This window comes from Mustela lutreola, chromosome 4 (genome assembly GCF_030435805.1).
Source record: "Mustela lutreola isolate mMusLut2 chromosome 4, mMusLut2.pri, whole genome shotgun sequence".
Classification (NCBI taxonomy): Eukaryota; Metazoa; Chordata; class Mammalia; order Carnivora; family Mustelidae; genus Mustela; species Mustela lutreola.
In genome coordinates, this window is record NC_081293.1 from 29,624,808 (window position 1) to 29,651,777 (window position 26,970).

The window sequence follows — 26,970 nt, forward strand, 5'->3', positions numbered from 1 at the left end:
AAGAAAATGAAAAGACAAAGCCACAGGCTGGCAAAAAAAAAAAAAAAAAAGGAAAAAGATACCTGTTAAAGAAACCATATAAGTGATAATAACTAAAAAATCCAATTTTAAAATGGGTAAATGATTTGAACACTTTACACATGGCATATAACAACATGAAAAGAAGTTCAACGTCATTAGTCATTAGGAAAATGAACATTCAAACCCCAGGGGGATACTACAACAGACGTACTAGAATGTCTAAAATTATAAAAGGACGTCAAGTGCTAAGGAGGCTATAGGGCAGCAAAAATTCTCAGTGCTGGGGAGGTGGGGGGATAGGTGCAGGCACTTTACCCTACAGCTCATACCATAGAGCTACCTCTCATACAGCCCCACTCTCCTACTCCTAAATATTTACCCAAGGAAAATAAAAACTTATGTTGATACAAAAGCCTGGATAGAATTATAAATGGATATATTGGGTTAAATTATAATTGAAAACAATTGTGCCAGAAGTGATACCATTTAGAGAGCAAAAAACCAAACCACATAATGGAAGAAAAAATTTGTAAACCATAGATCTACTAAGGGACTTGTATCCAGAATATATAAAAATTCTTACAATTTGATAATAAAAAGACAATTAATTTAAAATGGACAAATGAATTGAATGGCTGTTTCTTGAAAGAAGATATACAAATGGCCAAAAAGCACATGAACAGATGCTGAACACCATAGGTCCTTAGGAAAACACAAATCGAAATCAGGAGCTATCACTTCACACTCACTAGGATGGCTAAATAGAAACAGACAATAACAAGTGTTGGCGCAGATGTGGAGCCTTGGGACCTTCCTACTATGATGGTGGGAACTGGCAACTACTAGCAGTCGGAGGGAAGAATGGCGGCATACCCATCTGATGGAATTTATTCAACCACTGAAAACTCGTGCTTATGAAGAGTCCGACAGAGGAAGCAAGGTGAATGAAAACATCAGGATGAAGAGCGGACAGACAGACCAATCACAAGTGTGGGCTGCAGAGAGCGATGCCTACAGCAGGCCTGTGGAACAGATGGGTCCTTGGAAGGTGAGCCCTAAGGAAGGGAGGGACCAGTTGGAGGGGTTGCTTGCTTTGTCTGCAGGTGGTGGGGGCATGAATTCTGGGACCCCCGTCTTTCCCCAGGGGGGTGTGCAATCTGCCGGGTCCCACCAGTCCCCACAACTCATCCCCTGCTGAGCCTCGCCCAAAGCCCCCAGGCAGCACCAAGTCACCAAGGGGGTGACCTGGGAGGGAATCTACTCCCTTCCATGTCCTTCATCAGCAACCCCACACTTCAGCCACTCTAAATAACACAATTTAAAGAAAATCTTTAAAGCACAGGTTCTAAACAAAGACCCTAATGTGCAGCCCGCCTCCTAGATGGATTGAGAATCTTTATAGAGAATTCCAGCGTTGGCACTGTGGGGCCAAGCCGGCCCTTCTGCGGGCTGTCTTCTGCCCAGGCCACAGAAATCAAGTCACCTTGGGACAGCTCTCGAAGGGGAACTGCGGTTCAGCAGGTAAAGCCAAAGGGTGGGAAAGAGCCCGGGTTCTGATCCCGGCTCGGGCCCTCTGCAAATCATTTCTTCTTCCTGGGCCTTACTTTCCCCCTGTGTGAAGCGCGGTGAAAACCGACATGTTCCTAGTGCCTCGGTGGGGAATCGCCGGTGTCGTGGCTGAGGGGAGGTGGGGGTGGAGCCCAGGCTGGTGTCCCTGACCGCTGCGGGTAGCAGCCCCCAACTCCACAGGCTTCCGCGAGCTCCTGGACGACCGGAAGAATGCGGCCGAAGAACTGCAGGAGCCCCTGCTCACAGGGCCGGGAGGTCGAGCGGAGCGAAGGGCCCCCGCAGGAACGCGCGACGCCGGACAGAGGCTGGGCTCGAACCCGCGGACCTCGCACCCGCTCCCAGCCCCTCCCCGGGCGGGGCGGTGACGCGAGAGGTCACGTGATCGCACCCGGAAGCGCTCCCGGGGCACAGGCTGCTAGGGGGTGTGCTGCTGCCGCCGGTACGTGGTCCTCGCCCTCTTTCCGAGCGCGGCTCCCCGCGGCCCCTCCGTGGGCGGCGGGACTTCTTGAGCACCCCCCCGGCCCGCGCGGCCCTCCGGAAAGTGGAGGCCGACCACACCCCGGCCGCACGGACCCCGCCCTTCTGGCCTGGGTCCCGCTGCCTCACCTCTCGGAGCCTAAGTTTCTGCAGCCACGGAGTGGGGCGTGCACCCCCAGCTGGGCCCGCTTCCCAGGGCAGCTGTGAGCTTTGCGGGGGCTTGCGGGGGGCTGCAGACACTGTGGAGTGCGGGGCGCACGGAAGGCTGCCGTTGCGCGGGCGCCCCGCGGAGTCTCTCCCGGGTCCTCCAGCCCAGCAGGGGCCACGCGGGTCCCGGTCGGAGGGGAGCACCCCGGGACAGAGCTGCTGGGAGACCAGAGCGGCGGCCCGAGGGCGGTTTGCTGGGGAAGGCGGTGAAAATGGGGCCGGGGCTCTTCCCCACATTGGGCCCGCGCCATCTGGAGCTCCAGTGAGGCCTGTGTTACCACTTCGGAGCAGCATAGAAAGGGGAACAGGGAAAGCACGAAATGACACCGGCGAGGTTCGCTTTCCAACACTCATTTGGAATAAAACAGTAGAACCTCATGTCCGCTGAAAAGCATTTCCACTTTTCTGTGAATATGTCATTAAGGCCAGTTATGCCGGTGATTAGCAAGTCTCAGTTACGCTCCAGAAGAAGCTGAGCTCCCGCTTTCCTTTCTTGCCTCTTACTTGCTTACAGTGTTCAGTTTCCTAGTTAGTTTACAGCTTTATGCTGTTCTGCCTTTCATCATCCCAATGTGAATAATTCTGGAGCCAGTTTAGTTCACCCTGTTATTTGACAAAGGGAAGCTGGGGAACAAGGGAAGGGAAGCCCACTTCATGTAAGAAAGCAGAGTTTGCTAAGGGCTTCCAGCCTGGTTATTCTGTCTTCCCCTACAACCTTGTAGGGAGGTAGAGCAGGGGTTTGAGACGCAGGTGTTTAAGTGCCTCGGCCAACTCAAAACTAGAACCAGGTCTCTGGTGCCTTCTGTTTTGGTTTACTTCATAATCCCAGGATGTCCCCTCCCTTCTCCTGGGACCGGTTCCCTGTGGGGCTGGATGTGCTGTGCAGTCTCCAGTCACTCCTGGCAAGCCCTTTGGGGCTGCTCAGAGTGGGTTTGCAGACCACACCAGAGGTCTGAGTGACCTGTGGTAAAATGAGGGTGCCTGGAAGGAAACATTAGGCAGGAATTAATGGTTGTGGGTCCCTGCTATGCCCAGAGGACTGTGCTGGCCAGGTTCGTGTTCTCAGTGGCGAGAGGATGGGGGTGGATGGGATACAGGGCACCCCGCACCTCCTGGCTGTGGAGTGTATGTTCTGAGGAGACTCCCTAGGGGCCAGAGAGAGACGTTTGACCTCTGAGCCCTTCACCAGCTTGTCCTCCCAGAAATGGGCAGCAGGCAGATGAGAGGCTCTGCTGGCCCTCATGACTTCTGTGTGTTATAAGCATTTGCAGGACCCAAAGAGATGCTGCGCTGCTCTGCGTGAGCTGGTCATCGAGTCTGCTGCGGCCCTTTCAGAACCTCTGGCTGGCTGGGAGCTTCACGGTGCTCCTTGCCAAGGTAGGTGATCCTGCCTGACCTGAGGGCAGAACAGAGGCCCACAGTACCCCGTCCAGGGCTGCTTGGGGGCAGCGGGCGGTACCCACCAGAGCAGGCAGTGGACCACTTCACACTCTTGCTCTCCCCCTTCTCCGCCTGGGGTTTAGTGGTTCCATGGGAATAGGCTGCCTTCTTTGTTCACTGTGGAGGAACCACCTTGAGGCCAGGGGCTCGGAGTAGAGTTGATAAACCCACAGGAAACTGGGGAGGAATTCAGTAAGTGCCACCAAGCTGGGAGCTAGGGGATTCTGAAGAGTGTCACTGAGTCCAAGACCTCAAGATGCTATGATCCTGCTTGAAACTGGACATCCACTCATGGGGCAGTCGGAGCAGAGTTTTCTGGTCATGGTCACATCTGGGCACACATACAACATGATCTTGTCCACGTGGCACACCAAGGGGCATGTGAAGATGAGAAGCCCCTGCCTGCCCTTTATTCGGCTACAAGCAGATGGCTGGAGAGCTCTGGCCTCCCCTGGCTTGGTCAGGCTTCCCCAGGGTTGAGAGGATGGATGTCCTGCCGGCCCCCGAAATGAAAAGCACAGTGTGGGACACTCTGGCTCAAGAAGCTTCCCACTGAGGAATAATGAAACATATTTTGTATAATCAGGCATTAATATGTGTGACACAGAACGTGTGGGTGGTGGGACGGGCAGTTTTGGGGGGCCAAAGGCACTGGTGGGTGTGGCTGAGGAAGCAGCAGCTACGGGAGTGTGAGAATGAGCTGTGGACAAGGTTAGGCAGCCTGTTTCCCCCAGAGCAAAAGGAGCTCATGAAGGAAGTTATGTCATGCTAAACCCACTCCTGGGGGCTTTGAAGCTTGTCTTCTGGGGCTGTTTTTGTCTCGAGGAGAAACACATTTCTGAACTGCCCGAAGGGAGGTGCGCTAGCCTCCCTTCATCTAGACCAGGTACCGACGGCCACGAGCCACCACACTGCCTGTCCTCCTGGGCGGTTGATCCTCCGTCCCGGTCAGGAGCGGGGTCCTTCCGTAGGTTTGGTGCAGGTAGGCCCCTATGCGTCTGACGCTCTGGCGAGAGGTGCGGGAAAACACAGAAGCAAGAGCCCCAGCCTTCGGCCTAGTTTTCGATCCCAGGGCCTCTGAACCGTGCTGAGTCCTGCTCTAGAAAGTGGGAGTAACTAAAGATTCCTACATCCTTAGGTGGTTCTGAGGTTGTGACAAAATAACAGCAGGAAGGCCCCTGCTGTGGGACCTGGTGCCCTGCGAGGGCTCAGTGGGTACTGGCTGGGGTTCTCATCTCTTCGTTACTCAGGCTGAGCTTCTGGATAAAGAGGCTTGGAGGTAACCTTGCCTTTGCTTCTCCCTGGCAGATGAAGTGTGTCTTGGTGGCCACAGAAGGTGCAGAGGTTCTCTTCTACTGGACAGATGAGGGGTTTGCAGACAGTCTGCGGCGGAAGTTTGGGTTTGAGGGAGAGGAGGTGAGTGCCGGGCCAGCGGGGCATGGGAGGGAACAACAGCCCAGAAGTACCAGGTGGCAGGAGAACCTGCCCCTCCCCCGGGGCTGTACGTGAGGTCTAGGCTCCTGCACATCCAGCTGCTCATCGTCAGCAGTTGGCCTCTTGGTCCTCTTGAGTTGGTGACCTCACCCCTCCTCTACCATAGAGTTTTAATCACCCAACAGAGAAATTTGGTGTCCTCATTTCCTCTCCCTAAAAAGTGTAGCATAAACTTAACCCAACAGTTTTTTAAAGCGTACATTAAGGTATAATGGACTTACTGTACACCGAATGCTCTCAAAGGGCAGTTGGAGATAAGTGCGTGCACATGCGCTTGCAGACACACACACACACACCTGTGATTCTGTCACAATCAATAAAGTATACATATTGGTCATCACAGAAGTTTGTGACCACACCCTCGCCTCCCCCAGCCTGGGCCATCACCAGTGTGCTTTCTGTCCCAATGGAGGAGTTTGTGTTCTGTAGGTTTTTATGTAAATGAAGTCATGTAGTATTTACTCCAAGTGGTTTTGGGGTAGCTTCTTTCTGTCAGCATAATTTTGAGATTTACCCATGTTGTAGCGTGTGTCGGTAGTGTGGTCCTTCTGACTGTTGAGCAGGGGGTCGTTGGGTATCGACAAGCCATGGCTTGTGTATCTGGATATCTGTTGATGGTAACTGTGTCCCACTTTTGACTTTTCCCGATAAAGCAGGTGTGAACATTCATGTGCAGTCTCTCTGTGGACTTTACCTTTCACTTTTCTTAGGGAAATACCTAGCACAGAAGAACTAGATCATGAGGTGCATGTGAAACTTTGTAAGAAACTGCCAGATTTTGCCAGAGGGGTCGCAGCACATCAGAGCCCACTACTCAGTACGAGAGTTCTACTTCCATATCCTTGCTAACACTTGCTGTGGTCTTTATAATTTTAGCCATTTTAATAGGCATCTCCTGGGTCTCATCATAATTTTCATGTCCTGTTGGCTGATGATTTTGACATCATTTCATGTACTTACTTTCCCTCTATGTCTTCTTGAGTTGAAGTTGGTTCCCATTTTGCCCGTCTTTTTATTGGGTATGTTATTTCTTACTATTCTTAATGAGTTTTGAGAGTGTTACATAGTTTGGGTGCAAGTCCTTTATTCAGTAAGTATTTTACAAATATTTTTTTCCAGTCTGTGTGTTGTCTTCACATCCATTAACCAGTATTTTATAAAGAGCAGATGTTTTTCATTCTGATAATCTTTGTCCAACCCAAGATCCGAGAGTTTTCTCTGTATTTTCTTCTAGAAGTTACATACATACATATATATATATGCTTTTTTTAAGCTTTCTTTTTTATATTAGGTCTCTTTTTTTTAGCTTTTATATTAGGTCTAATGATCCGCTTTGAATTTTTGTATATGATGTCAAGTGTGGATTAAGGTTTATCTTCTGCATGGAGACATCCAGGGTAATCCTGAAATATTACAGCATGGAGATAGTTGTCATTTTCACTCATAATTTCTACTCTACATTTGAAAGGAGTGATTAATTTTGAAAACTTTTTCCAGATGAATATGGGGTTAAACATATTTGCAGGGAAAGCAGTAGAAAGCATCCCAGCACTTCTGCAGCAGCCCCGACAGGTGGCTTGCCTGGCCCCTTCTCGCTCTGCTGGGCGTAATCACCGCTCAGCCAGTTCCACTTCAGCAGCTTAATCCGCCTAACATCCCCACTATTCTTGTCCCCATCTTTAGGAATAAAGATATCAGAGATCATGACGTTTTAGTGGTTTCCTTTAAGCTAAAAAACTGGTCTATTAGGCTCTTTTATTTTTAGCAGTCAATATGTACAGTATTTTTCTTTTTTGAAGAGAGAGAGAATGCAGGTCGGGAGGGGACAGAGGGAGAGGAAGATGGAGAGAATCTCAGGCAGAGCCTGACATGGAGCTCGATCTCGGGACCCTGAGATCATGATCTGAGCCGAAATCAAGAGTCAAATGCTTAACCGACTGAGCCACCCAGGTGCCCCAATGCATATAGTTTTTTAAAGAATTTTTAAATATTTTTGTTCTTAACCTACTATTTCAATCAGGTTAGCTGAAGAAGCCAGCTGTCAATAGACCTCTGTATCCCCAGAACCTGCCGTAACATGAACAGAAAGGCACTCGGTATATCAGTGAATGAATGGATAAAACAAAAGAAGCAAGTTATCTGATTGTGTTTATCTTCCTCTTTATTAAAAACCTTGTAAGGGAACAAAATCCCAATTTTTTTTCACTTCCTAAGTGATTACTGTAAAGAAAAAAATGCCTTTAAAGTTTTATTTTTATGTACACAACGCTATTTTTTTTCCTGATTCTATAAATAACATGAATTAATTGTAGGAAATTTGGAAATACAGAGAAATCGTTTTTAAATGACCCATAATTCTAGTACCAGAGCCATTAGCTCTTCTATATATTTCCTTTGGGTCTTTATCTTTTATATGTAGTTGGGATCATACCACATTTACAGTTTTATTTTCTGTTTTTCCACTTTCCATTACATCAAAAGCATTATTCTTTTTTGTTAAATATTCTCAAAAGCATAAATCTTAGTGGAAGCATTATATCCCAGTGTATAAATAAATGTATCATTTATCCGACCATTTTTCCCATACTGGGCACATATATTGCTTCTAGTTGGCTAAAACTGTTGCTGCAGGGAACACTTATGCTTGAGTTTGATCCCACATCTCATTATTTCCTTCAGATAATTTCCTATAAATAGAAACGTTGATTCAAAAGCCATTCAAAGATAATAATGCACCACTTTATAATTCCAAGTAATAGTAATTCCTTTGCACTCTGCCTACACCAAGTATTTTTGTCTTCCCCAACCTTTTAAAAAAAAAAATCTCACAACACCTGCAGGAAAAGCCACTCCTTTAAAAACGAGTTGCTGTACACAATCCAGATTTTTAAGCAACTTTCTCTTACCATAATCTATTCGTGGCAGTTCAAGAAAATTGTGGCACATGAGTAATTCAACAAACGTTTGGCTCTGTGGAGGGATATTCATTCAACGAATATTAATTGAGAACCTACTATGCGCCAGCCTCTTGGGGTGAAGCAGTGAACACAGCGACAGGATCCTGCTCTCGTGGAAGTTAGGGCTACAGAGGGAGGACAGAGAGTGAACGGGGTGCAAAGAAACACATGAGTTCAGGGAATGTTAAATGCACCAAAGAAGTTAGACCATGTGGGGTGGGAAGTGATAGGGGCAGGGTGGCCAAGATGGTCAGAAAAGGGGCCATCTGAGCTGGGGCCCACGAACCACCGCTAGCGGGACCCACCTCTGCTCCTGAGCAGAGCTGGAAGGAAATCCATCCTGCAGCGCTGCCTCCCGCTCCTGTTTGTAAATGCTGCTCATTGCCCGTGGTTAGGTGCCTGTTTTTCTTTTCAAAGCAAGGTCTTACTTCCTCTCCTTTCTTTCTTTCTTTTTTTTTTTTTTTAATTTTTTTTATTTTCTTATAAACATATAATGTATTATTAGCCCCAGGGGTGCAGGTCTGTGAATCAGCAGGTTTACACTTCACAGCCCTCACTATAGCACATACCTTCCCCAATGTCCATCACCACACCCCCTCATCACCCTCTCCACACCCCCCTCCCCCTGGCCACCCTCAGTTTGTTTTGTGAGATGAAGAGTCTCTTATGGTTTGTCTCCCTCCCGATCCCATCTTGTTTCCTTTATTCTTTTCCTGCCCCCCAAGCTCCCCACGTTGCATCTCCACTTCCTCATGTCAGACTCTTCTCCTTTCAGATTTCACAAGCTCAAAGTCAGGATTTGGCGCGCTCCATGTTTCGGTCAAGTCTGTGCAGATTAGCATGGGGAAGGGCAGCTGTTCTCCTTTCTTCCCCTTCCAGTGAGGAGGGTTTGGGGGTGCCCATTCTGCTGGCTTTATGCCAGTTTTTTCTGCAGATTTTCAGCAGCTTTGTCCAGTTTCTCTTTGGCTTTCTTTGTTTTGCTCCTGATTTTGGAGGGCAGAGAAAATGGCTGGAGGAAGAGCTTGGAAAAGTGAAGGCTGGCTTGTTTTGAAATACGGGACGGTACAGAAGCATAAAAAATGGGGTGGGGGGGGCGTCTCTCCTACTCTCTCGGCCAGAAGGAATACCATTAACAGCGTTACACTGACTTTTTAAATATTATTTCAATACTTTGTTTTTTCTATGTATTTTAAAATACTGTTCTCAGCGATTTTTTTTTTTTTTTAAGGTAACATCAGAGGAATTTTCCATGTCCTTGAAACTTCCAGTATTTTAGGTGGCTTCACATTCTTCCTTCATTTAGCTGAGCTGTTACTTATTTAACTGTTGACCTGGCACTGGGCATTTCCGGTTCTTACAGTCCCTTGCTGCTGTAAATTATGCTGTAGTGAGCATCTTTGTGCGCTTGCCTTTGCCCTATCCCTGATTGTTGTCCTTAGGATATGTTCCCCCGAGGCCGACCAAGTGTAACAAAAAGCACAAACTCAGGGACACATAGGGAACTTCCTCAGAGTTGGTCAGTTCTCCATTAAATGCCCCCCACATTGCACTGTGGAGATGGCCTGAGTCCTTAATGTTTCCTTCTGGATTCAGAGCCAGAAGGGCACAGGTACCCCAGCCTCTTCTAACTAGCACCCGGGTGCTGGGGGCAGTCTCCTCTTGCCCCGCTTCCCTGTCAGGATGGTGGTACCTTCCAGGCAGGTCTAAAACAAGGGACACCCTTGCTAGCAAGGCCTGGGTCTTGTCCATTTCTTTTGTCGCCAGGGTCTGGCACTCTAAGAGGTGTTACTTTCTGCCCTCTTGCAGCTTCCCGCCCTGGAGGACCAGCTCAGCACCCTCCTGGCCCCAATCATCATCTCCTCCATGACCATGCTGGAGAAGCTCTCAGATACATACACCTGCTTTTCAACGGAAAATGGCAACTATCTGTACGTCCTTCACCTGGTGAGTGTGTAGCCCCGGGGCCCATGTTCCTCTTCCCTCAGTGCCACGGGCCATCCATGAGCCTTTCCCTTGAACTTCAGATTTTCTTAGAAAGCAGAAACCAGCCTGTCAGATTCCCCCCCGGGGATCTAGGCCTCCCCTCGCTCTCCTCCGGGATCAGGCCAGGTGAGGGGTCTCTGGAGCTGGCTGACCCCAGCCCCCTTGGCCCGCAGTTTGGAGAATGCCTTTTCATTGCCATCAACGGAGACCGCACGGAGGGCGAGGGCGACCTGCGGCAGAAGCTGTGTGTGCTCAAGTACCTGTTCGAGGTGCACTTCGGGCTGGTCACCGTGGACAGCCAGCTCATCCGAAAGGAGTGAGTCCACTCTGGCTGACTTTGTGTCCTGTGTCCATGTGTGAGGGAAACTGAGACGTGTAGTGGTTTACTCGGGCGCCTGCCTCCCGGTTCTGTGCCCATCCCACTCCAGGGCCACGGCGCCGCCTGGACCAGCCCTTCCATGCTCAGAGGGCTCTCCCACTTGTCGTCTCAAGTGGCAGGTGCCTGCCCAGCCCTGGTGGTAACTCTGCTCCTTTGGTGGATGGTGGGCACAGGCAACTTTCTCAGGGTCTCTCCTGCTCTGCCCCCAGGCTGCGGCCCCCTGACCTTGAGCGGCGAGTCCGGGTGTGGGAGCACTTCCAGAGCCTGCTGTGGACGTACGGGCGCCTGAGGGAGCAGGAGCAGTGCTTTGCCGTGGAGGTGACTACTGGGCGCGGGAGGCCTCAGGCCCCAGGGGTGCCGGGTCAGAGGGCAGAGGAGACACACCACGGCCCCATCATGAGTGAGGTTATGACAGACCCTCAGACTCTTACCTTTAGAAGGTTGCTGTCTGTGGCCGCATGGTGGGTTAGATGCTCTGGTGGGGTTCATTTTAACACAATTTGGGGTCACAGTAAATTATGGAAATTCTGAAGCTAGCTCCCTCCATTCTGACCGCCCCCTTCTCCCCAAGAAATTATATTGAATCGAAACTAGCGTGGAAAGTAGTGAAAAATAAACAGCCCTACAGGGAAGATGCCAAGTGCAGATGGTGGTAACACCGCCACCAGAACACTGACTTAGGCCCTCAGCAGCTGCGGAGCTGAGCTGGAGACTCCCAGGTCAAGCTCCCACGGAGGAGCTCAAGGGGTCCCTGCAGTACCGCTTCTGGCTTCCTGTGGAGACAAACACAGATTTCCTCCTTTGGGGCGGTTCTCACCCTCAGGGTATATCCGAATCATCTGGAGGGCTTGTGAGAGAAGGGTTTCAGGGCCTCACTTTTCCCATGGTGGGGTGGGGTGGAGATTCTAGAATTTGCATTTCTGATGAGTTCGCTGGTGAGCTGATGATGCTGATCCCGGAACTGTACTTTGAAAGCTCCTGCCTTAGAGGACAGGTTCGGAGCAGCAAACAGCAGCTCACAACTGACAGATGCACCAGGACACAAGCCAGCACGAGTGAGAGGAAAACCAATCACCAATAGATTTAGACCCCTAGGAGCTTGATATACTTGGATTATCGGTCCAGAATGTAAAATAACTCTGAAATATTTAAAGATTTTAAAGCTAGTTGAGAACCCATATAGGTATTTTAGAAATAAAAACAATTATTAAAATAAAAACCTCAAGGGATGGGTTAAATCGTGGATGAGACATAACTTCAAAGAGAATTAGTGAACTGGAAGATAAATCTGAAGGATTCGTGTTCACACCCTGCTCACTTACTCCTCTGAGAAATGTACAGTTCCTACTACATGCGAAGAGTGTGCCAAGCCCCGGGAACAGAGAGTAAAGACACTGTCGCTGCCTTTGAGAGGAAGTCAGCTGTACACATATGCCTGAAAATACAATCAAGCATCCTGGGTGCTGCCGTATTGGTTTTCCATCCAAATCCATGGTGGTGCAAGCTCTCTTTGAGACATCAGGAAAGTCTGATTGTAGGAGATGGCCTGTGCAGTTAAGATAAAATCCACAATTCTTCCAGAACCGACCAGGCCCTGGATGACCTGCCACTGTGGGACTCACCCCCACCTCGTCTCATGCCCTTCTGCCCTTTCTCACTGTGGCCTGGCCCCCCGGGACTTCTTTTTCTTTCAGGTGCACTGGACATTTAATTCTGTGCAGTTCGGTAGTCATTAGCTACATTTGGCTATTGAACATTTGAAGTCTAGTTTGCCCAAATTGAGTTATGCTACACATGTAGAATACACTCTGAATTTGGGTGACTTTTAGTATAAAAACAGAGTGTCAAACATGCCTTTAATAATGCTTCTATATTGTATGTTGAAATGATAAGATTTTAAGTATATTAGGTAAAATAAATCATTAAAATTAATTTCACCTATTTCTTTCTACTTTTTAAATGTAGCTACTAGCAAATATTAAATTATTCCTAGGCCTTTCCTTCTATATTAGTTGGACAGCACTGCTCCAGACTTCCCACCTCAGGGCCTTTGCATATGCTCTTTTCTCGGCTTACAGGATTCTCCCCCTCCACTCTGTCTGTTAGGATTTCTAGTTCTTTAGAGATCAGTTTAGAGGTCACTTCCTCAAGGACACTTTCCGAGGACACCCTACCCAAGTAGGTACCAGGTGTTTCCTACACAGCACTTAACTAGAGTTGACGTTTCTCTTGTCTCTTTCCTTGCATATTGTCTGTCTCGCCCCCTAGAGTCTAGTGACCGGACCATATGCCCAGGAAGGCTGACCCGAGTCACCCTATCCCCTAGTGTCTGGCACGTAGTGTGCGTTCAGCATGGATGGAGTGAGGAGACCCACCAGCCTGGGCCTGGAGCAGGGGTGGATGGTCAGTGACATGGCTTCCTTTCCCTGCCCTCTAGGCTGTGGAACGGCTGATTCATCCTCAGCTCTGTGAGCTGTGCATAGAGGCCCTGGAACGGCATGTCATCCAGGCTGTCAACTCCAGCCCTGAGAGGGCCGGCGAGGAGGCCCTGCACGCCTTTCTGCTCGTGCACTCCAAGCTGCTGGCCTTCTACTCCAGGTGAGCCCTGGTCCCGGCAGCAGAGGCCCAGAACCCTAACTTTCCCCCAACCCCCAGCTGAAAAAGCACCACCTCCCCAGCCAAGAAGACCTTCAAGATGTGTCTCTTCCCTGAAGCCTCCTTAACTCTTTCGTTCTTAGCCCTCTCAGCTTATTCCCTTCTCTGAGTTAGGTCTTCCTGGAACACCGTCTCCGAATCTGAATTCCAGAACTTCCCCATGGGCTATAACTGGTCCCAGGTGGTTTCTCATGGGTGGTTTTTTTTTCTTTAACACAAGCTTTATTTAAAAAAATAATGAACTGATTAATTTTATTTGTACCTTGCCTTTCTTCAAGAAGGATGAAGCCAGCTGACACGTTCATAAATTCCTTGAGAGCAGGGACTCTGCTCCAAACTCCCTTAACCTGCCTGCCCCGCGCCCACTATTACCTGCAGGGGGCGCCAGTGTGCGCTGACAGCCGCCTGCTCTCTCTGTAGCCACAGTGCCAGCTCCCTGCGCCCGGCTGACCTTCTTGCCCTCATCCTCCTGGTCCAGGATCTCTACCCCAGCGAGAGCACAGCGGACGATGACGACCCTCAGGTCTTGGGCCGGCTCACGGGGGAAGCTCCCAAACCCAGTCTGGAGTGTGCTGGGCAGGCCACCTGGGGAGGCTATGTTTCTGCATCACAGTTCTGGGCCAGCGGGGGTGCTATAGGCCTTGACTTCCTGCTGTTTTCAGGTGTAAGAGGAATTCTAGAATGATGTGGTTTAGTCAGTGAAAAGAACAGACTTTTGGAGTCCTTGCCGCTCTAGACCTGAATTCCCTTCTCTGTGCACTGGGACAAGGGTTGTTTGGAGGAGTAAAGGGACAGCTTACCTAGAGCCCAGCCGTGCCTGGGGTGCTTGGTGGGTGCTAGCCACTGTCCTCGCCCACGCTGACCCCACTGTCAGTGGCAGTTTGGTTACCACTGTGTTGGAAGTTCGGACATTTCAGTGGTTCTGGAGAAAGACTAGGCCACCTGGAACTGAAACCCGGTGGGAAGTGAGGACGCCCACCCATGGATGCGTGGTGGCGGGAGGCACCAGGGTGGGAGGGCTGCGGGTGGAAGAGCTGGGCTCCGATGGGGGAGGGGAGGAGCAGATCAGAGGGGCTCTAACTAGGTTTCCCTTGCCCATGGCAGCCTTCTCCCCGGAAGCCCAGGAGCAGCCAGAGCATCCCCATGCAGCAGGCCAGGAGCCCTGCCTCCACAGCCCAGGCCAGGAGGAGCTCCACGGCAACTGTGTGTGCTGTCTGCCTGCTGCGTGGAGGGGTGGGGGGCCCAGGGTCGAGCCCCTCAGGAGAGGCTCTCCCAGCCCTCAGCCCAAGATGCCCTCTTATCCCTTCCAGGAGACCGACAGCTTCTCCCTCCCTGAGGAGTACTTCACGCCCGCACCTTCTCCTGGAGAGCAGAGCTCAGGTGAGACCTGGGGAGGAGCAGGAAGGCGGCAGGGGTGGGTGGGAGGAGCCCAGACACAGACACCGGGATTCCCAGAGCGCAGGGTGCTGCCCTGCACCACTCCCAGCTCCAGCCTGGATGAAGCACGGCCACGGAAATGATTCTGTGTGACAAGCAGATTTCATTTAAAATTTCATCTCCCATAAGTGTAATTTCTGCCCCTTTTTTGGTAATTAATTAATAGTAACTAAAATTAATAATCATTTCCTTTCAAGTATAATGATTTAAAATGTACATATTCAATTTCTATACCTTACTTGTTTTTCTGGAAGATGTGAGTGGGTAAACAGTAAAAAGAAATGGAAAATATTCAAAATCTTGCTAATGAATAGACAACATTGCCAAGAACAAAGATAAGCCAGAATCTGTACTGTTGACGTCCCTCTGGGTGAGCATCAGGTTGACCTCTGAAGTTCTTAGGGAGAAGGAAGGATCCCATCACCTAACAGAGGAAGGCCAAGATTTTAGAAGACACTTCTCAGGAACTGAGTTTTGAAAGGAGTTTACTGTGTGGCGTCCTTAAGCCAGTTCTTAACCCTGGCTACACGTGGGAGCCCACCAGGTGGCTTCAGCCAGAACGGTGAAGCTACAGTCTGCAGGCTAGGACCCAGGTGTGAATGCTTCTAGAAACTGGCCCCGTGAGGCCGGCGAGCATCAGAGTGGGAACCAACCCTGTGCACAGATTCAGGTTAGCACAGTGGTTCGAAGCCCTGTTACACTGTGGGCTTACTTAGGGATCTTTAAAAACTACTGAAACCAGGCCTGCCAGGGATTTGGACTTAATTGATCTGGAAATGTGGCCTGGGCATCAGGATTTTCAAAAGGTCTCATGTGCCGCTACAGCTCGAAACCAGTGGGTTAGATGTTCTTAACAGTAATTCCGTGGATGGGCTTCAAGCAGCCTGGGATCCCCGAGAGCCCACACCAGCTCCTGTAGCCTTGCACATTCCTCTGGGCCCAGGGTCCATAGCTACCCTTTGGTCTCTAAATTCCCCGTGAGTCCAGAACACATCAGGAGACACCGCTTTGGGGTCGTCACCAAAGTTCCTTTTTCTTGTAACTACTCGCTCTCCTCATCCATCACAATCTTCCTCCTGGCCTCTTTCTCAGTGGTTAGTTTCTATGCCTCCGAGCTGTAAATAATGCCATTTCACAGTGCCTGGAACTCCCCACTTACAAATGGCTTGAGTCGGACTCGTTCATTTGTAAATCGGGTGTTCAAAACATGAAAACGGGCTTCCCTGCAGAAACATGATTACAAATGATAGCTATCTGCAATGAAATATAAGGGAGCACTGTATTATTACAAACAGGTAATATTTCAGATCCGTAGTGGGCTCAGTAGGTTTTCTGGGAAAGGGAGGCTGCTGCGTTCCCTGCGCATAGTGGGTGCTCAGTAGAAGTTTGCTGATTGAGTAAGTGTGCTGCCTCCTGGGGTAGAGGCACTGTGGTATACAGGAAGAAACAGAAGGCGTGAGAGGGTATTCAGGAGGGCCAAGAAGGGCCATGCCCCACCCCCCGCCCCTGCCGGGTACATCGTCAGGAGCCCACACCCAGCAGCTGGCCTTGGGGGGAGCGTGTCTTCCACAGGCTGCTTGGGGACTGCAGAGTACACCCTGCACTTCCAGCCTGGGGTCCGATGAGCAGGGCAGTGCGGCTCCAGCCACGTTCTCTGCCGCACCCTCCCCTTCTGACCCGCTGCTGAGCCATTGTTCAGGCATTCACGGTATTTATGTTCTCTTATGGCCCGTGTCCTGTAGGTAGCACTGTCTGGCTGGATGAGGGCACCCCACCCACGGATGCTCTCCAGGTCCAGGTGAGCTTCTCCTGCGAGAGGGAGGATCCATAGGCACCGGCTGATTTGAGACGCTATGGTGGGCCCTGGGGACTCCGAGGTGTCTCCTCCCTGTAACTCCACACAGGGCCAGCCCTCCTGCTGCCACCTTGGGGCTGGTCAGTGTGGGGACAGAGCTCATCCCAGAGGCTGGGGCCGGGTGGTGGGCGGCCCCGGAGGGGCAGGTGGTGGGCGAAAGGTGACCTCAACTCCGGAGGACTCCCACCCTCCTCACTGTTGCTGGGACTGAAAGTCCAGCTTAATTGGTGTTGACTTTTTCAATTAGAAAGTAAGTATATTCGTTGTAGAAAAATTGGGAAATATGAAAGTATGAAAAGCAATGAAAATAACTCAATCAGTCTTAATCCTTCATTCAGATGTTAATTTCTATTAATATTTTGGGATGTTTCCTTCTGTCTTCCCTCTGACTTGTTCACATATGGACATATACACATGTGTATGTATATTTACACACTACATGGTTGGTTTTTTTTCTTTTACCAAGTTTGAATCCTAATGTCCTTCATTACGCTGTTTTCCTTAAGCGTTTTCCCGTTTACTCCGTGCTGGTCTTCAAGGGTTAAGAGTCCATCACATGCCGCTATTAATTATTTTAGCGGATTCCCAAACAACTACCTAGGTTTGGGGCTATTCTAGAACAGTAAGACTGCAGTGCCAAGTTCTCGTGGCATCTCTGGTGATTTCCTCAGTTCTCTACTTTTTCCCACTAAAGCCTTTCTTACTTATTTAGTAAGGCTGGATTCTTGCTCAGTTAGTCCTCTCACGCCTCAGTCTCCCCCCGAGACCAGCAGTCCAGATACTCTGAGGATGGGTAGAATGACGGCGTTATTGACAGGCCTTCGCCCCAGTGAAAGCCTGGGAGGGAGCTCCCCCCACCCCCAATCGTTCCTGCCCTTTTAGTCTCTTTTCTGCCTCCCACCCCAGGTCCTGTTCCCCACGGCCCCTGCTTGCCATCCAGTCCTGACTCTGGGTTGAATGGCTCCGAGGACACAGGGAGACCAGCAGGGGCAGTCCTGGAGCTGCTGGGGCCGTGGTAACAGAGCACAGGGGTTGAAGAGCTGGGTCTCTTGGAGTGAAAGTGTCTACCCCCATGATTCACAGGGAAGACAACAAATGGGCAGCTATGGTGGGTGCATGAGGCAGAGGCTGAGTGGCCCCCCCGACCGGAGCCCTCCCACAGACAGCTCTTCTTCTTCTGCACAGATAGCTGAAGACACCCTCCAGGTGCTGGACTCACCCTCCCCAGTCGCTTCCGGTCCCAGAAGGATCTTCCTGGATGCCAGCATCAAGGAGAGCCACTGCCCCATGGTGCCCCACACTGCATACTTTCTGCCCCTGTGGCCAGGCATCAACATGGTGCTCCTGACCAAGGTGGGAGTGACCCTCACCTCCCTCAGCAGTGCCGCAGCCGGGACACCTCACCGCAGGCTTCCACTGTTCATCCCGCTCTGTGCTGCTTCCCGTAGGGCCCCAGCACCCCCCTGGCTCTTGTCCTATACCAGCTGCTGGAGGGGTTTTCCCTGCTGGAGAAGAAGCTCAAGGAGGCGCAGGAGACCGGGAGCACCCTGCGGTCCCACCCCCTCATGGGGGACCTGCGTCAGAGGATGGACAAGTTTGTCAAGAATCGTGGGGGGCAGGAGATTCAGGTGAGACCTGGGTCCCAGGTATGGTGGCCTCTGGGAGAGGAGGCAGGGCCGGGGCGGCAGGGTCTGTTCTGCTCACACTGGGAAGGGAGCCCCACCGTGGGCCCGTGATCCTTGTTTTCCGCATCAGGAACTGATAACAGAAACGTGACAGTATTTTCAGAGCATTTTGATGTGAGTTTGGTAGAACACGAGTTGGATTTCCTGTGCTTTATGTGAGGAAACCAGAGCTGAGGTTACTGGCAGGCAGATGGCAGGACCAGAGCCTGACTCTAGGCCACCGTGAAGGCCAGCGGCCTGTCCCCGGCGTCCCTCCTGTGTGGCAGCTCATGCCGGCGTGCGGGACGCCCACCCCCACCTCAGGTGGGAGATGAGACCGGGAGAGGCCTAGACGGTAGAAACGCCCAGTCTCTGCCAGGAGCCTAGCAGGAGTTCAGGAGGGGTGGGTCACCTGGGAAGCAGCTGGTGGTGCTTGGGTCCGTCTGAGGACCTGAAATTCACTGTGGCTGCTGTACATGGGCGTCTGAAAATGAGAAGAAGGGTTGGAGGAGACGGAGGAAGTGAGTGAAGCTCAGACCCAGATGGACCCAGACTGTGCAGTGAGCGTGGGGGTGGGGCGCACAGTCCCCCTTTACGGCGCTCGCCAGTGCCTGCCCCATGTCCGCTCCTATTCAGGGCGCTCGCCTGTCCCCTGACAGCTTTAGTTCACGTGTCTGTGCCACTAGGCAGTGAGCCTGCTCTTTAAAGAAATGCCCACTGGTGTGTATGGTGGGGTGTATGGTGGGGCGCAGAGAGCTGGGGGACTTGCCAGAGAGCCAGCTCGGACTGTGTGAGGGCAGCTGCATGCTGAGACTAAATACTGAAGCAGATGAGAGGTGTGGGTCCTTCCCAGAGCCCGACATCACAGGCTTCTCCCCGAGACCTCACTATGGGGCCGTCAGCGCAAAGCCAACATGTCCCATGTCCTACAGAGCACCTGGCTGGAGTTCAAGAGCAAGGCTTTCTCCAGGAGCGAACCCGGATCGTCCCGGGAGTGAGTGGTGGGCCCTGAGGATGGTGGGGTGGGGGAGTCATTTGGACAGAGGGGCAGGTTCCTCCAGGCCAAGAGGGAAAGGATGCTCAGGAAGGTGCTCAGGAGGGCCAGGGGCCTCCCAGAGAGCAGAGTCCCGCCTGCAGACACTGGAGAGGGGCTGGGAGGCAGGGGGGCTGCAGGTGGAAGAGGGGGCCTTGAGGACTTAACGTGGGATAGGGGCTTAAGTTCCCACCCAGCCTCAGCCCTGAAGGGTGCACTTTCCCTCATTTCCCTGTAAAATAAACCGTTGGTGGGGAGGGGCAAGATTTCAGGAGCTTCCACCCAAGTACTGTATCCCATGGTGGGGGAAAACCGGGAAGCTTCCTCCTCAATCTCTGAGGGCAAGGGTGTGCTTCAGCAGCTGTGTCTGTTACCGGTCAGGTGACCCTGACCCAGAGGATGAAGTCCAGTGGGTTGTAGGGGTGTGTCTTCAGCACACATGCAGACAGCCCCCTCCAGGGCCCTTCCCACTGTCATGCTCTCTTCTCCTGGCACCAGGCTGCTCCAGGCCTGCGGCAAGGTGAAGCGACAGCTCTGTGCCATCTACCGTCTCAGCTTCCTGAGCACGGCTCCAGGCCGGGGGGGCCCCCATCTGCCCCAGCAACTACAGGACCAGGTCCAGACCATCATGCAGTAAGTGTGGGCACCCCCCCCTGCCCCCGTAGCTGGACCAGGAGCCACACCACACCCACCTCCCTGCTTCCCTGACAGAGAGAAGCTGATGGACTGGAAGGATTTCTTGTTGGTGAAGAGTAGGAGGAACATCACCATGGTGTCATATCCTCCTGCCTGAGCCCCTTGTGTCCGTCTGTCCCCCGCACCTGCCCACTATGTCAGAGTGCGGGCTTTCAGGAAGTAACAGATATGTTCCACCAGCTCAGCATCTTTTCTCTGAAGAATAGGAGATACTGTCATGGGTGTCTTGTCCGTAGGAATGCTCCAGGACTGAAAGTTCCCAAATCCCTGCTGTCCCACAGGGACTTCCTAAAGGCTTTGGAGATTGTTTATGTTGACATTGTCTGGCCAGCAAAGTGGTAACAGGAGGGGCAGGGGTCCTGGGACATTCCAGGAGGGGCAGGGGTCCTGGGATCAGGAGAGGCAAGGTTCCTGGGGTCAGGTGGGTTAGAGAGGCCATGTCCTCCTTAGGAGTCACAGAACACAGTGGGACGTGAAGGCTCTGAGAAGGCCTGCACCAAAAATGTTTATCTGTTTAAAAACCACTGTCCAAGACCTATCTGACCATTTACCGTGTAATACTAGTTCTGTTGAATACTGATTTTCCCTGCAGCTTTTTATAAAGCAGCTTTTCCTTTGTGGAGAGGTCAGTATGCAGGTGAAAGGGTAATAGAGGCCCTCTTTAGCCGCCACCCTGCCCTGTTGGCTGCTCCCCCTCCAGTGGGAACCTTCCAGGTTCACGAGGTAAAGTGTGGAGAGATGAACAAAACCACGCCTGGGCCGTCAGCTAGGCTCATTTATCAGAGGGGTAGCTCTGCTGTCCCACCAGCCTCACCTTTTATGTGATGTAAACTCATCCCTCGTGAAAATGATAAAATAGGAACACTCACTATGCCTATTGGGTCTAGAAACCCACAGGTTAGATGTGCTAGTGTCAAGGGATCCATTGTACTTGCTTCATAGAATTTCACAGTGTTGGGGGTTCAGAGGTAAAGAGGTCTGGGAAAACAGGGACCCTAGGGGGTTGGCTGGCATGGCAGCTGTGGGGACAGGTGGGCAGAGCAGGCCTGCTCTCTGGACTCCACTGCTTAGCCTTGCCAGAAGCCTAGGTGGAGGGCAGAGTTACCCCTGCCCCGGTCCCTGGCTTTCACCTTAACCCCGACCTTCACCTACCTAGAAGACTTCCCAGGCTTGGTACATTTCATCTACGTGGACCGCACGACTGGCCAGATGGTGGCCCCTTCCCTTAGCAGCAGTAAGAGGATTTCGTCGGAGCTGGGCAGGGGGCCGTTGGCCACGTTCATCAGAACCAAGGTAACCATTGCCTGGCCCAGGTAACTCTTCACCCCTGTCAGACAAGATGTGCTGGTCTGACCCCTATCCAGAAGAGACTGATGCCTCCCCACCAGAGGCTCCCCTGAGGCCTTGGGCCCACCCCACCTTAACCCTTACTGTACTCTTCTGTCGGTGTCTGCACCCAGCTGGTCTGCAGGCTCCTGCCTTGGCACCCAGGGCCACATGGGCCTCAGTCGGTGTGGGGGCACCTTCCTGGGTGTCTTCTAATGTGCCCGAAGGAGCGTGTCTGGGTAGTGAGGTCAGTTGGGGCAGCAGCTAGGCCCTGACATTGTGCTTGGCATAAATAAATCCCAATAAGTATTTGCTGCATGAATTCAAATGGAAAGAAGAAATGCAAGGTCATTCAGTTTGGATACAGGATTTAACACTCGGTGGTTCGCACTAAAGAAACATTCTCTGGGGGTTCTTGTATTCTCTTTAACAGACTCTTTCGTGGCAAACTAGTGTATTTCTATGTAGTAGGTAGCATGGTATAAACATAAATTAGATAGATTCATCTCGATAAAGCATATGCTAATAGGTAAAGTCAGGAGGAAGACAGAAGGTGGGTTGGGCTCTGCTGTTCCCTGGCCGTGTGGCCCGGGGCATTATGTGGTCTGAGTGTCCGTGTGCTCATCTGTGAAGGAGGCTACTGACACTGTTGATGTCCACACGTGGCAATGATTACAGACACGCGAGATGCTGCGGATTAAATACTCAGCTCGGTACGTGGCACAGAAGAGAGACAGAACTCAGGGAACAGTTGCTGGTACCCGCCTCCCAGCCATCTGTCGGGAGATCCTTGTGGTTCTCTGGCTGCATTTCTTTGCATTGTTTTTCTGTGCGGTTTTTTGCCATCGGTCATAGTCATGCATCATTCCGTAGGTGCAATTGTGTTTACCCACGTTTTTGCTTTCTATCTGATGCATTTCCTCATGTCATTAATTCTTTATCAACGTGATTTTTAACAAGTCCACAATAGTCCATCATGTGGCTGTAACATAATTTCCTTAGCCATTTCCCCAATGTTGGACAGTTAGAGTGTTTCCAGGCTCTCGCAGTCATAAATAATTCTGCAGCACATACCTTCGTGCATCCATCTTTGTCCTCGTCTGATTATTTTCTCACTATGGATTCCCAGAAATGGAATTACTAAGTCAAATGGGAGGAATGTTTCCAAGGTTATTGATACACATTGTCAGATTGTTTTCCTGAAAATACAGCAAATCCCCAAACGTGTTTGCAGATGTAATTAGACATGACGCTGTGGTCAGGTTGGCTGCGAATCATGCATGCTTTCCACAAAGCTCTTTGGTACGAGAGCTCATCAGGCCTTTTCCAGTCTGGGAAATGGAGGAGTCAGGCTGTCCCCGCTGTCCTCCCTTGGGCAGGTCACAGGTAGCACCAGGAAGTCCTTGATTAGGCAAGAGAATGTCACCCAGGGGATCCAACGCACATGGTCCCTTCTGTGTGTTTCTGTCAGATCTCTTGGTGAGTCCTGGTTGGGACTTTACCCTGGAGCAGAGGACATGCCTGGCTTAGGCTCCTCTGTGTTCACATGCCCCGCAGCACCTTCCTGGCATAGAAGCTATGCCAGATGCCTGGCCCTGGAGGGGACCAGGTGGGCAGGTGGTCCTGGACAGCAGGAAGGGTTTCCAGGTGGCCATACCCTCGTCTCCTGTTAACTAACCACATGCTTGGCTGTTTTCTGGGCTGAATGATCAGCTTACTAGTTTGTGGCTTCTGTGCATGGTAAAATTAAGTGAAGTATTTTTACGTATATTTTATTGTTGTAGTAATGGTGGCAGGGGGAGCGGGTAGTCCACCCACCCACCCGATAATGATTTGTTTTTGAGCTCGCACTCTTGATCTAGGCCGTGCCCCTGCACTAAGGAAACAGGTGAGCTGGAGCAGCCGCTGGCCTTCCAGAAGCTCCTCCTGAGTGCTTTTCTTCCCGCGGCAGGAGCCTGAGCCCCGGGCCCACTGTGAAGAGAGAGCCAACCCCGCAGGCCTGGGGAGGCTGTCGGGGCTGCCACAAGCACGTTGTCCCCCTGTCCCCAGGTCTGGGCTCTGATCCGGCTGGCACGCAGATACCTGCAGAAAGGCTACACCACGCTGCTCTTCCGGGAGGGTGACTTCTGCTTCTCCTACTTCCTGTGGTTCGAGAACGAGATGGTGGGTGCAGCCAGGTCCTGGGGCAGGACTTTCCCAAAATGCTTTCCTCTCTGTTCACTCCAGGATCCCTTTCTTCTGCACTGTGTTCAATCTGTCTCTTCATCTCTTCTCATCCCTAGTGGAGCTGACAGGGAGCCACAGCCGTTGGGACCCAGACCTCAGAGGTCCCATGTTCAGGGGCGCTGTGTGACCCTCCAGCAGCTGTCTGAATGACTCATGCTGTCACTCAAGGCAGCGTCCAGGTCGCACATGAACACATGGACGCGTGCCCGGTGAGAATGGCTGCTCACGCATGCTTCCGGCCACCCTTACGGAGCATGGCATGCTGTCGCTCCCGCTGGAGAGGCCAATAAACCGGGGTTCAGAGCAGTTAAGCAACCTGCCCAAGGTGAAGAGGACAGTCCGGCCTCCTGGCCCAGTACTTCCCTCCCTAGCCCTCACAGTTACCCCAGTGTAAGGACAGGACTATTTCTCTCTCTCTCTCTCTTCTCTTTCTTTCCTGTTTCTCTTTGATGTCTCCTCACTGGTCACTCGGAGTCAGTGTTCCAGCTCTCCCCATTCCTTCTGCCCCTCACGCCCCTCCACCCCCACTGAACCCTGCCCTCTCCCACTCCTGGCACCAGCCCTTCTTCACTCTGCCATGAGAGTGACAGCCAGCACCTTCGAGAGTGCAGGCTGCTTCCTGGGTCTTTCACAACCTCCCGTCCCCCCAGCCCGTGCTGTGGTTGGGTTATTAGCCCCATTTTACAGAGAGAGACACTGATGCGTGGAGATCAAACTCCATGGCCAGGGCCACCAAGGCCATAGATGAAACAGCCGGAACCCAAGCTCAGCTCTCCTGGCCGACAGGCTCCCATCTGTGCTCCAAGCCTGGGATGTGTGTACAACCTTTACCTTAGCTTCTGTGTGTGTGGCTGGCCCGACAGAGGGACAGACTGAAGTAGGGCTATGGGGGGCAGAGCCAGCTGTGGAGGCTGCCTGCACCTGTGCCATCCTGGGCAGCCACCAGGTGCTCTGAGCACACCTTCTCACCTGCAGGATGGGCCCCGCGGTGCCCACGTGAGCGTGGAGACGATTCCATGACCGTGCCCAACACACAGTGGCTGCCCAGTGCATCTTAATTCCCTTCTCCTCCTCATCCTTTTTTTAAGATTATATTTATTTGTTTGAGAGAGAGTAGAGTGAGAGGGAGCAGAGCAAGAGAGCATAAATGGGGGTGGGGTGCAGAAGGGAAGCAGAGTCCCCACTGAGCAGGGAGCCTGATGTGGGGCTTAACTCCAGGACCCTGGGATCATGACCTGAGCTGAAGGCAGACGCTTAATGACTGAGCCCCCCAGGTGCTACCTTCTCCTCCTCATCCTGCCCTGGAGACTATGGTCACTTTCACAGCACAGACTTGGGCCTTTTGACAATGCCTAGCCCTTCAAAACCCTGCAAGGCCACCTCCCAGGGTCACGCTCCCAGTAGCCATCCCGAGCTCGTGCAGGTCCCTGACTTAGGTCTGCGCACTGAGGGGAGTGAGAGCCTCCCCACGTGCACCGGCCAGGACACTCAGAACTTGACATACGTCACCTCCAGTATCCACTGGGAGGTTACTCTTAGTCCTGAGAAAACGAGGTAGGAAGAGGCCCAAGCAGCAAGCAGCCACCACGCGGGCTGAGCCAGGCTTTGAACTTCGTGTCCAACTCGGGCTCGTGATCTGTGCAGCACACTACCACCGCCCCGCATAAGAGCTTCCTCCTCTCCCGCAGGGGTACAAACTGCAGCTGATAGAGGTGCCCGTCCTCTCGGATGACTCGGCGTCCTTCGGCGTGCTGGGAGGAGACTACTACAGGTGACCGCGGTTCACAAGGCTGCGGGGAACGGGGGGTGCCCCGACGAGTGCCCCTCCCCTACTGGGGAGCAGCTCATCCTTCAGGAAAGCCCCCCAGGAAGTCCTAGGTGGGAGCTCTTTGCTGCCCAGCCCCGTGTTCAGCGAGAGTGGGTGGGTGGGCGCACACCCTGTTTCTACCTGTCTCTGGCCGCCACACTGTTGGCAGCACCCGCCGGCGTCCGTGCTAGGCCTTCAGCCTTCCCCACCACCTCTGTGGCTTCCCGTGGCTCAGACATGGCCGTCGGCAGACCCTGCGCAGGACTGGGAACCCAGAGGGGTGGAGTGTGCAGCCCCGGGGCCATGCCTCGTGCAGTTGGGTGGGAAGGCTTCCCTGGCCAGGTGCTGGGGCCTCGCCAGGTGACAGTGCCCATGCTGGGCCAGAGGGTGTGGGAGACGCCTGTGTCCAGGAAGGCTGCTGTGGCCTCATTCCTGAGTCCTGTTCCCCCTTTCTCTAGGAAGCTCCTGCGCTACTATAGCAAGGGACACCCTGCTGAGGCCGTCAAGTGCCACGAGCTGCTGGCTCTCCACCTGTCGGTCATCCCCACGGACGTGCTGGTGCAGCAGGCTGGCGAGCTGGCCCGGCGCCTGTGGGAGACCTCCCGCCTCCCTGTGCTGTAGGCTGGTGCAGCCTGGGTGTGCACCCCTGGTCCCCACGCAGAACAGCCACCAGGGGTGGGACAGCCCCCTGGGTCTCTTAAAGAAACCACCTAGACTAAGGCTCCCCTCCAGGTACCAAACCCCCAAATTCTCTTTGGAGGAGGTGGGAGGTGGGAAGGGTCCTTTGTTCTCCTTAAAACAACAGTGGCTGTGAAGGTAGACCTGGGGCACCTGCTTTCAGAGCTGCCTCTCCCTGTATCCCCAGGAGACGGGGAGTCCCCGGTGCCTGCAGGTGTCCGAAGATCCCTCCTTTAGGCTCCTTGGAATGGAGAAAGAGCTTCCTCAGGAAGCCGGTTCCCTCCCCAAATGCAGGGTGCTGCCTTGGCTGGATGGGAGCTCCCACTGGGTCCCTTCCTCTCTGCAGTTCAGGGTGGGTTTCCTACACCTGCACCCCATTCCCCGCCTTCGGAGGGGTAGCACCGACCTCTCAGCATGGCTGGGTGGGCGGCCCGGGCCACGGTGTGAGCTCAATAAACACCCCCCGTGGTTGTTGCTGTTCAGCCGAACATGCCTGGTCTCCTGGGATCTTCCTGGTGTGCAGAAGTCCTGGCCCCTTCACACCCCACTCCGTCCGGCCTCTGGCCTCAGCCCCACCTCAGAGAGCCGTGTCCCTCGTGTCACTGGGTCCTCTGCATCCCAGGCAGTGGTTTATAAACCTTATATCCCAGCCGATCCCTGTGTGCCCTGGGTTGAGAACTGCTGCCGAGGAGGGCGGCCCCTCTCCTGTCACCTGGAAGCTCCCACCCCAGGACAGGAGAGCACCTGAGCCCTGGGACTGGGGCACGTCACCGCGGGGAGGAGAGAAGCGCCCCATCAGGGAGAGGCCCCTGGGCAGCATTCCTGACCTGCTGACCGCAACCGGGCCTTCCATGTCTTCAGTCTTGAGCCAAAATTCAAGCAAAGACTCTTCTTTCCTGTTAAGGAAACAGCTGGTAGAGGCGAAAGCGGGGCAGAACCACACCTCACACGAATGTCCTCAGAGGTGGCAGTGAGGGGGAGTCACCTGAGGTGATGGGGACTGCATTCCCCCTTAATATCTTGACTTGATGAATGGAAATTTAACCTCAATTGGGAAAAACACAGG

General features: G+C 52.5%; 1 protein-coding gene across 8 annotated transcripts; it reads left to right on the top strand.

The window, feature by feature from the left end:
* The first annotated feature begins 1,940 nt into the window (after window positions 1–1,940).
* HPS1 (HPS1 biogenesis of lysosomal organelles complex 3 subunit 1) lies at window positions 1,941–26,392 on the top strand. 8 transcript variants are annotated; one of them, XM_059169240.1, is made up of 20 exons: window positions 1,941–2,029; window positions 3,537–3,651; window positions 5,023–5,130; window positions 9,972–10,109; window positions 10,322–10,464; window positions 10,737–10,845; window positions 12,965–13,125; window positions 13,603–13,705; window positions 14,287–14,385; window positions 14,493–14,562; window positions 16,362–16,417; window positions 17,660–17,827; window positions 17,923–18,102; window positions 19,071–19,132; window positions 19,670–19,804; window positions 19,883–19,947; window positions 21,015–21,160; window positions 23,243–23,356; window positions 25,108–25,190; window positions 25,685–26,392. In XM_059169240.1, the coding sequence occupies exons 3-20, from the start codon at window positions 5,023–5,025 to the stop codon at window positions 25,845–25,847; spliced, it is 2,103 nt and encodes a 700-aa protein (XP_059025223.1). In that variant the 5' UTR covers window positions 1,941–2,029; window positions 3,537–3,651; the 3' UTR covers window positions 25,848–26,392. The 8 variants fall into 8 exon arrangements, with proteins under 8 accessions (XP_059025223.1, XP_059025225.1, XP_059025224.1 ...); XM_059169242.1 differs by having other exon boundaries at window positions 1,981–2,029; window positions 3,546–3,651; XM_059169241.1 differs by lacking the exon at window positions 1,941–2,029 and adding an exon at window positions 2,050–2,270.
* Window positions 26,393–26,970: the final 578 nt, after the last annotated feature.

What these genes read in the sequence shown, in the direction of transcription:
- HPS1 (XM_059169240.1), top strand. Translation starts at nt 5,023, where the DNA reads ATGAAGTGTGTCTTGGTGGCCACAGAAGGTGCAGAGGTTCTCTTCTAC. An exon ending in CTGCTGGCCTTCTACTCCAG is followed by an intron (nt 13,126 to 13,602) that starts GTGAGCCCTGGT and finishes CTCTCTCTGTAG; the next exon opens with CCACAGTGCCAGCTCCCTGC. An exon ending in TGTGGTTCGAGAACGAGATG is followed by an intron (nt 23,357 to 25,107) that starts GTGGGTGCAGCC and finishes CCTCTCCCGCAG; the next exon opens with GGGTACAAACTGCAGCTGAT.